This window comes from Aptenodytes forsteri, unplaced genomic scaffold, assembly GCF_000699145.1.
Source record: "Aptenodytes forsteri isolate BGI_AS27 unplaced genomic scaffold, ASM69914v1 Scaffold26, whole genome shotgun sequence".
NCBI classification, from domain to species: domain Eukaryota; kingdom Metazoa; phylum Chordata; class Aves; order Sphenisciformes; family Spheniscidae; genus Aptenodytes; species Aptenodytes forsteri.
Genome location: NW_008794125.1, coordinates 4,778,452 through 4,788,959, shown reverse-complemented (window position 1 = coordinate 4,788,959; position 10,508 = coordinate 4,778,452). Strand labels below are relative to the sequence as shown.

The following is a 10,508-nucleotide window of genomic DNA, read 5'->3' as shown; positions in this document are numbered from 1 at the left end:
TCATGCTCAGTATATAAAGCTGGGGGAAGAAGAAGGAAGGGGGGGACGTTTGGAGTGATGGCGTTTGTCTTCCCAAGTCACCGTTACACGTGATGGAGCCCTGCTTTCCTGGGGATGGCTGAACACCTGCCTGCCGATGGGAAGTAGTGAATGAATGCCTTGTTTCGCTTTGCTTGTGTGTGCAGCTTTTGCTTTCGCTATTAAACTGTCTTTATCTCAACCCGCGAGTTTTCTCACTTTTACTCTTCTGATTCTCTCCCCCATCCCACCGGGGGGGAGTGAGCGAGCGGCTGCGTGGTGCTTAGTTGCCGACTGAGATTAAACCACGACACCTGCTTTCGGTAGTTTGCCAAAGAGAACAAAACCTGCTTCTTTCTCCTTTCTTTTGGCAATGTAAGTACTGCCAACTGCACCCAAAATCTGTCATAAGAGTACCTTTACTAGTAGCTTCTGCTTTATTAGGACATTTCTTACACCATTAGTAGGCACTTTGTCAATAAAACAGATAATCCTAGAAAGACACAGGTCAAACCAAGACGACGTTTTTTACACTGTCGTCTTTTTCTTTTTTATCATTTAAAAATTATTTTGTACAAAACACTATCTAGTACCCAGAGAGAAGCCTGCAAGAAAGGTCAAAGAAGCAGTACGCTCAAATCCTCCCACATGGAAGCTGTCCCAAGAAAGAAGGTATGAAAGGAATTTAGTCAGTTTAAAATAGTAACTGCTTTGCTCCTCAACCAAGTTACCAATCTTGCTGTGAAGTTCCCGGAGAGCCCCCTGGGATAAGCAGGCAATAGCTCATAGTTCCACAGCTACATCCTCCCATACTGACAGGCTTGGATCTCCGTGCACCTCTCACACCATACACAACACGACCATCTCTTGCTTCTCTTCCTCCTGCAGCATAGTGTTGAAGCTAAGCTCTCCATGCAATAGAGATCTACAAACTCTTTACATTTCAGTGTTCAGTTTTCTCACACAAATGAAGCTTTACTGCCTTCATTTCAGTTTCAGTAGGTTTTTATGGTACATAAATGAATTATACATATGAAGTTATGAGTAAGCCACACATTGTAGTATTTCAAGGCATTCGAAATGATGCCACAGATGCTAAAAATGAAGTATTTTCCATGAGCTAATAAACAAGATACTATCTCAAGGATTGGTGAAATGCCTCACTCACAAGAAAAGGATCCATTCATTATTTATGTAGTGCTACATATCTCATGAACACTGATTTAATTTTTAAATGACACATTTTAAAGCATGTGTGCTGTTCTTTGATTTATAAGAAAACAGTGGCCTTAAATATGGCTATATTCAACAATTTTCCTCAGACCTAGCAAAGTGTGCCATATTTGCTGTTCCCAGTAACTGTGAGGCACAGTGGAAGAGAGCTTTCCATATGAATCACACTAACTTGTTTTGCCCAATGACCACAAGATCACCTAGATTTCCTTACAGCCTGGGACGTGTTGCCATTTCTTAACTTTGTTGATAAATGGTTTCTAAGAAAAGGTCACAGTCCGTCTCGAACAGGACACCAGTGAACAAGAACAACCACAGATTCAAGGGAGACTGAATAGAAAGAAGGGCTTTGTGACAGAGCACGGAATCCTAAGACAGTGCTGCTGAGATAAACACTAGTAAGCAGCATGTCAGACTAGTCTAAGAAATACATGTTCTTAGCTTTACAGTCGATTTCCAAATTTAAAGCAAAATGATTGAGTTTCAGTTCCAAAACTCTGTAATATAAACAAGTGTGAAGAAGATTATTTCAGATCAAGTATTATATTTTATTTCAGTTATAAGCTTTCTAAGGTTAAGGAAATAAAAGAAAATGAAAAAGGTAATTTCAAACTTCAGCTTTATATTTTACACTTACATGTGGGCTCTTTTTTAAAAAGTAATATTTTTTCTAACTAAACATTGCTGGAGTTTAATGTAAATTTATAATTAAAGTTATTGCTGTCATTATACAAAATAAATGTCTTTTTTTTTTTTTTAATGATTGAAAATATTTTAATATTGAAAATACTTTAGTATGAAACTGTTTGCTTGGCTCTAAGTCTGGGCTCCTTCCTTGAGTGAAAAATAAGAAATTGCTACTAAATGAATTGCAACATAGCATTCAAGGCTTTTTCCATTTTTCTTATTGAAAATACTTTAGTATGAAACTGTTTGCTTGGCTCTAAGTCTGGGCTCCTTCCTTGAGTGAAAAATAAGAAATTGCTACTAAATGAATTGCAACATAGCATTCAAGGCTTTTTCCATTTTTCTTATCAACAAATGATATTCCGAGTTGTTTGTTTCCTCTGTAAGTTGATTCATTCTCTGTGATCTCTTTATTATCTCTGTAATTTTCATTGACTCCTACTCCCATTGTGACTGAAAACCACATTCTTATAATTTATTCTCATTGATTAAGGATTTTCTCTAATGAAAATTCCTTTTTGCTTCTTTGATAGGTCAGGGTACATAATGGGCGAGCACAGAACAAAGCACTGCAAAGAAATTCCAAATTGTACTATTGTATCAGTGAAGTTACTAGCATAAGATCTAATACACTAGACCGAAGAAATTATTTCAGAATAAAGCTTTATTAATCCAACTGTGGATAAGTGCAACGGAGGTATGTATGTATTTCTGCACTGATCCATGAGTTACAAAAGTGGGAAATTTATTTTGTGCATCAAAAAGCAGTGCCTTATTATAAAGCATAGGTGGATGGAGAAAATTAAACCTGACTAATATCTGAACTAAGACCTATCTAAATTAAGACAAAGCTTACTAATTGAAAACTTTTGCAGAGTCAAATTGTGTTAGAAAACATACTGACTGGCAAGGTGAGCCCTAGATTACTAAGGGTTCATCTCAGACAGCTGGAAGTCATCAGAACAATGAGAAAATGTGACTTCTTACTGATGTAATGCATGGCTGCCTCTGAAGTCAGCTTCAAAGACAGGTCATGAAAGTAGTAGGTGAGATCTGTCCAACCTAACTGTCAAACCATCCTGCAGAAGAACGTAAGAGTGTTGAGCTGACCTCTTGGAATCCAGTTCTGAAACACTGCCGAACCTGACTGCAGTGCAAAACTTCCAAAGCACTGCTGTCAAACCATCCTGCAGAAGAACGTAAGAGTGTTGAGCTGACCTCTTGGAATCCAGTTCTGAAACACTGCTGAACCTGACTGCAGTGCAAAACTTCCGTATTAACTTACAACAGGAGTTCAAAACGCTTATACATCTAACTTACTACCTAAAGATGCTGAAAGTAAGCAGTACAATTACATGAGAATATATATGTATTACACTTGGAAATTTAATTCGTCCTGCTGAGTCGCTGTACTAACTAAACTATAAAAATTTATAACACACACACACAGAGCACCCACATGTGGCCCCTTAAATTAAAGCAAATTTAAGTTACTTACTGGTCTGAACGTAGTTACCCATTTTGCATATACGAACAAAAAAAGTGTTGTCCGATTCAAAAACTGTATCACACATAGCTGGTATATATTTTCTTATATTATTTTACGACTTTCTATTAAACTAAGATATTACGTTTGTGACATCATGAAACTGGTAACAACCCGTGTTGTTATCTCACTACATATTGTACACGGTGTTCAAATTTATTAATTTCTTTTTAAACTAAGTAGAGATAGAAAGAGTCCACTTTCTTTATATGCAGTATCCATTTCGTAGCTGAGACATTCATATTGAAATTGGCTCTTGCAGGGCATTCTAAACTCGTTACCATCATTGCCATGTACAAATACCTGGACTAACTCTAAAGAGTCTGGGCAGCAGTAGGATAACTTTGGTGGGAGACCATCCTTGTCCAAAGGTAACTCAGACAATCTTCAAAAATCACGGTGTCTTTCTCCAGTAGTGGTAATATTGTTTTGCTTATTAAATTAATATTAGTTTGCTTATTAAACTACACAAAACACTTAAATAAAATAGAACACACTTTTACAAAATAACCTGGTTCTGTGGCATCATTTTTATATTCATTTTTAGAACATCTTATTTCTCTGAGGTGATAACTGCCCAATGTGAAGGAATGATCAAAGCGCCTGTCCTAAATATCCCTGAAAATTTAGTTCAATGGCTGACTGACTAGATTTGCAAACCTGTCTAGAAAAAGACACACCTTTTGGCTTAATAGAACAAAGGCTTCATGAGAAACTGAGGGAAGTAGTGAAGGGCACCCATCTTCTACCGTAACGAAGTAGGAGGACAGGATCATAGCAAAATCTTGTGCTGCAAGTTCCCTTACAAGGAGATATCCACAGTGAGAGCAGATGAGCTGTGGAACAGGACTTTAGTGAGGGCGGAGGCAGAGATCACCTTCATCCAAAACTTTGCAAACCCTTCCTGAGCCCTTCTGAGAAAGAACTGATTGCTCTACAGAGAGGTGGTGGCATATCTACCACAAATTTTTATGACAAAATACTATTCTGGCCTGGGATCTGCCAAGTTTTCTGATTTTCCAAACTTCCCAACTTCTTAATAGCTAAAAATCTTTTGACAGTGTTAGGACTTTTAAATATTATATGCAGCATACAAAACCTTTCTGTGTTAGCATTTACAGAGCTACAAGGAGAATTTGTTTCTTCCTTCTTTCCCTCAAAAATATACCTCAAAAAATTTATATATATCTTCTGAATTAACAGAACATTATTAAGATTCTGGAAATTATTACTATGAATTTCTCCTTTGTTCCTTAGTTTTCTACTTGGTTTTAGTAATGCAGGTCACTGACAGTGAAATCTTAAGGTATTATTTAAGCAAACGTACTGAAAAACACATAGGCCTGAGAGAAGCACCCCAAATTTCTATCATGGTAAAGATATCAACTAGATAAACTAAACAAACTGCAATTAAAAAAAATAAAATACACCACTAAGCCTTCAGGTCCAGAGACAACTTTCAGTGGATTATTTGAAGAAAAAGAAGTTAACTTGATCCAACCTCCTTAATAACCAGATGTTTGCAATCATCAAAAATATATCTTTAGCTGAAACAATTTCTCTGTTCCAAAGCATTCAGTTTCTAAGAACATTTACATAACAATATGTGACATCTGAAATGCTTAAGGCCACCAACCATGGCAGTACAAATTACAGTCATTTTTCAATACTCCGTGCAAGGTGCACCACTTCCAGCGCTGGGATTGGTTGCACGCTGCGTTGGTTTCCGCGGTGAGACACGATCAGCATGCACCACAGTCGCAAATAGTTTGTAGCCTTTGGAGATTCATGCTAGTAGGTAAAAGAGGCTGATCTCCTTACCCGCCGTAGGCTGGAATTGGAGGGGGGGGTGCTGCTGCACGAAACGTGTTATACACCGTGCGACCTCGGCCTCTTAGGTGTGCACCTCTGTAAGCAGCAGCTGCAGTTGCGGCAGGGTAGGGAAATCCTGGCACTGTGAAGGAAAAAAGAGGAATGAATGTAAAATATTCAGATCAATCTAGTGTTTTAAAACACAGGTAATGTAGCAGCGTGTTTGTGCTTATATTAAAGCTTGCCTGTAACTGGATGAGGCAGTTGCCAAATAGGTAAATTACTACTCTGTTAACCGGAGGCCTCATCTTTTTACACAAAATCTTTGTATGCAAGCAGGAGACGGCAAACTGGGAATTTAGATGGCAGTATAATAGGTGGCTCTGATTCTCTTAGAAGACGCTATTAAAAATAATGTTGACTGTTTTAGCCAACACTACTAACAGGAGACTCTTGAGGTCCAAGTCACCCAGTTCAGGCTCAAATTCGTAATGGCAGAGACATTTCCATCATATTGTCGGACCTGTCTTCAAAAGTCAGCCCTGGTTTGAGTGGGGATGAGACGCTGGACCAGGTGACCTCCAGTGATCTAAATTATCCAGTGATTTTACCAATCTAACAGAGCTTTACTTTTGTTCAAAAGTTGATTATTAACTGGGTCTTAATTATGTACCAAGGGAAAGACAGACAGAGCAAGAGCTTTCTCAGATTTTGGGGGTGTACTTTGTTCATAACAGTATCCGTTATTTCTTCAAAGCCAAGAATTGCACAGTTTGGAAATATCTATACGAATTCAGATAATATTCAGACCCAATAGAAACAATTTAGACATATAAAAAAGAAATTAATTCAGACATTTTTATATTGTCATTGCAACTAAGTGTAAACTTTAATTACCATTCCATGCGAGACTTAAAATACTTTAATCAGAAATTGAACAGTAATACAGTACTACTAAGAGGTTTTTTTCTGTAAAACTTCTCTCTTCGTAAACTTTTTAATTGAAAAATAAAAAAGAAACTTTCCACTTTACTTTCTCTGCCAGTTTTTTAACCAATACTTCATTCCTTCATTTCTCCTTTGTACATATATTGCTGGCCAATGTTAAAACAGGTATTTTTGGAATTAATTCATCAATGAGAGAGAGAAAATCAAATCCAGCTCTGTTGGCACTCAGGTTACTTCAGTTGTGCTTCACTGCGTTGAATTTTTTTCCGTATGTAAATAAAAAGATAAAAGAAATAAATATTCCTTAGTAAAGCCCTAATAAAAAGCAAGCAAATGGAAGTAATTATGTATAAAACTAAGTTTTTCAAGTCTGAAATATGAATTTATTTCAATCCACATTTGTCTTTGATCTGTTTTAGCATTAAGTTTTAAAAGACGCCTTGAATTTGAAAAGGAAAACGAAAAATTCACAACTTGCAGACGTCACTGGCTGAACGCATGAAGGAAAATACTGTAATTATGGTGACTTCTCCATTATTGCCGTACTACTGTGGCTTTTGGGCTTTGCTAAGTCCTTCTCACCGACAAAAAGGTTATACAGTAACTCTGCAAGGATTTACATGTCTGTGATACAACATAAAACAACCTTATGAGAATACAATTAAATTAAAACAGTTTTTTAAAAAGTGCAAATACTGTATTTTTATTCCTCTTTCTGTAAAGAGAATGTGTCAAAATCAGAATGATTACAGTTACAGAACTCAATATACTGTTGATAACTTTGCAATCAACTGTATTTAAGAAGGATTAAAGAAATAGAGTTGTGGAAAGCATTTTTTTGGGGGAAAAATGAACATATATATCATATACTTGGAAATTCAGAAGCTGCAAGTAATTTTGCATATGCAACAACATTGAATATTGAACAGTATAAATAGAGCAGTGCTAGAATCATCACCTACTGCTCAGACCATATAACTTTTGTCCTATTCCTTTCCAAGTAAAGAGTCTTGCATACAAATTAGTACAATGTACATATGAAAAAGTAAAAGATAATTTTCAGCGGACAGAAGATATAAGCAAACATTATAGTAAAAAGGTCTACAGGTTGTGCCGTAGTTCCTCTGATAGAGTGGACTGTCTCCCTATACTAACAGATAAATAAAAGGTGCGATGCTCTAATAAAATTTCATAGATGGAAGTTAGCAATACATGAGAAAAACATGAGGGTTGGACATCATGGCGTCATCGTTCACTTCTGTCCCTTAGAGAACGTATTTGTGAATGCCACATGCTGGAGACTTCCTGTCTTGGCTTATATTAGGTGATGCGCACAACATACATTTTAAACTGCCACTTATCATAACTATTATCATGTCTGTTACTTCTGTAAGAGAAACAATGAATTGGACTAGTACTCTTCAGCACAGAGAAGTGGTGACTGTGGGAGCTATAACAAAGCTCCACAATCATGAATAATGGAGAAAATACGGGAAATGGTGGCTCTTCACACAACCTCTAACGAAGCCACCATGGAACTTTCTGCCACTGGATGTTATGGATGTTAAAAGTTTAAAAGTTTGTATGATTGAAAAGGATGAACAGTTTCCCTGCAGAGAAACAGTATAAAGACATCACCTCTGGTTTACAAAAACACTCCAAATTGTACAAAGCTGACAATGTTCAGAGAACTATATACCTACACACTAGCTCCAGTCTTACAACCTTTACAATGCAGCTTTTGCTCCTTTCCAGACACAGGGTATTGGACTAGATGGAGAACTAATCTAATCCAGTACGACTACCTTTGTTATCAGAGTAACGTTTAGCTGCAGTCTGCCTGCATTAGAAAAAATGACTCTTTTCCACCTAATAGATGGTCATTTCTAGAAGTAGGTTTCTCCAATAATTTAAGAGTTAATTTGTGCCTTTTTTTTAAATCATGCAAATAAATAAATAAAAAGGAAAAAACCCAAGAAAACCGTGCTGAGAAGAGTTTGCTATAGCAAATGGGGAAAAATGGACTTGAGAGTCTGGCCAGGAAAAACTGACATCTGAAATGGTGGGTATCTTCAATGATAAACCTGAAGGTTGGTATTCTGTAGCTAGCTTTAAAAAATTGTATTCTTTAGGGACACTCTTAAACTACCAAGATTAAGAGAAATTTCTCTGACCTAAAAGCCATTGACAAAAAATTAATGAAGTCTGACAACCTTTGAGCAGTTTGGACAACTTCTTCACTTACATGTGCGTCTGTAGTTCTCTACATATTGATAGAAAACACACTTTCACAAGAAAATCAGAAGCAGTGGCAAAGAAAACCAAACCAATTCAAAAAAGTCTAAGCTCAAGCAATGTAAGGTATCTAACAGTGTTGTGGGCTTGCAATACATGGTCTGGAAACTCCTGCTCTAAAGTCTGTTTCAGCGATTGATTCTTTGTAATTAACATCTACATTTGGAAATACTTAAAGCACTTAAGTAGTCTTCTTCCAGTGAAACACTCAGGGTCCTAGACATACAGCCACAGACCTTATACATGTGTGTGAAGAATGGACCTATCTCTTGATTTTCAGAAGAAATTAGTAAATATAGGTCTGATGAAAACTAACTGGAATTATGCAGTTCTATGGGAGACACTGAGGATAAACCTCTGTGAAAGCATGAACTCCTAAAGTGTTTTGTGAGCATTTTTTTCCTTTGAATTGTATCACTCAATCCAGCTTTCACAGACATTTTAAAAAATAAATTTTGCAATAATTGAGCATTTATCCTAAGTACTCTTTAATCTTCATGGTGGTCACACCTTGGAAAGAATTACAAGGGCCACTGACCTTAAATCTTTGACAGTGAATGGTTCTCTACAAAGAGCCTTAAATCTTTGACAGTGAATGGTTCTCTTTAAAGAAATGTTACTGGAAAAGCAGAGTGCCCCATCAATGAATGAGTAAAAAAGAACAGAAAATATTTTTTAAAAAAGTTATTAAGTTTTTATGAGAAAGAAAGCTTTCTCTTATGAAAGAGGAGAAAAAGCTAGAAGGCAGAGATAGCAGGAAGAATCATTTAGTCCATAAGTGTTTACCAAATCCAGAACACATAATGGAGGCTCAGCATTCACGGGAGATACTAAGACAAGACAGTGATTTCTACCATTTTCAAAGGATCTGCAACACAAAGGATGTGTTAGAATGAAAAGCCTGAAGTAATTTAATTGTTTTGCTATGCTTGCCTTGCATTGTCTCCTTAATAAAATCATGAAGCATAAAATGTCTAGAGGAAAGCAAAACTCTAAAAAAGCTTGTAGAAGCAATTAGTAGAAGGTAGAGCAATGATTTGGAGTTCTGTCAGGAAGACGGTAAGACATGATGGAAACGAAACCTGAGAAATACGGAACTCAGAGTGACATCGCAAGGTCTTACGATCAAGTGAGGTCTAACAGCAGAGTTTATATAAAACAGAATTATATCCATCCCAAAAAATTTATTTGGGTCAGTCTGAAAATCAGAGTATCTGAAAACACGCCTTCTATTTCCAGGTAGTAATATTAAAGATTAAGATTAGAGGTAAAATAATCAACAAGACCACGTCACCCTAGATTTGAGTTCAGCAAAAAAAATTATGCTACTTGAGCCCAGCTGAGAAATCAGATGGTTAGGAATACATAATAACCACAGAATTTATTTTGCTACCAACTTTTTAATATCCTCACCCCAAAATAACCAGCAGAAGTGGCACCATTAGAACACAACTGAAGAATGGTCTTCATAAAAACAATTTTATGAAAAGGGCTCTCCCATCAGGAAGCATTAAGTACTATTAACTAGCCCCAAAGGTAATGAATATACTAGCCAGGAGGGGTAAAGATTTTAATGACTTACAGTTTGTAGGTCAACCTTCCTTAGTGCCTCAGTGCCAAACTGCTGAAACTCAGTCAGTGAAAACACTATTATAATGGGGTTGAAAATGTGTTTGACTCTCAGCAGGGAAGCCTCTGAGTCCACTTCTAAGCAAAACTACCTTAAATTTATCAAAGTAATTTGATGACTGAATTCTTCTGATCTGTGATAAAGGCAGATTTCTCCAACTACACGTTGATGATATGAGGTGATAATATGAGGTTAAGAAAAAAATAAAGACTTTTCTAAGGACTATATATAATCAAATATCAAGCCAAAGAAACAATTTACATTCTCATCTAATAGCCCCATCAGTTCTATAGTTATTCATTCAGCTATTCAAATATGAATGAGACTACAACAGCAAAA

The 10,508-nt window shown here is 36.5% G+C and overlaps 1 protein-coding gene across 9 annotated transcripts in view; it reads right to left on the bottom strand.

Annotated features, from left to right (window-relative positions):
• Positions 1–10,508, bottom strand: part of RBFOX1 (RNA binding protein, fox-1 homolog 1) — a 285,633-nt gene that overhangs the window by 46,757 nt on the left and 228,368 nt on the right. For all 9 annotated transcript variants that reach the window (XM_009277998.2, XM_019471785.1, XM_009277981.2 and 6 more), the window contains one exon: positions 5,306–5,438. In XM_009277998.2, coding sequence (XP_009276273.1) covers positions 5,306–5,438 — 133 coding nt within the window. The remainder of the gene's footprint in view (positions 1–5,305; positions 5,439–10,508) is intronic.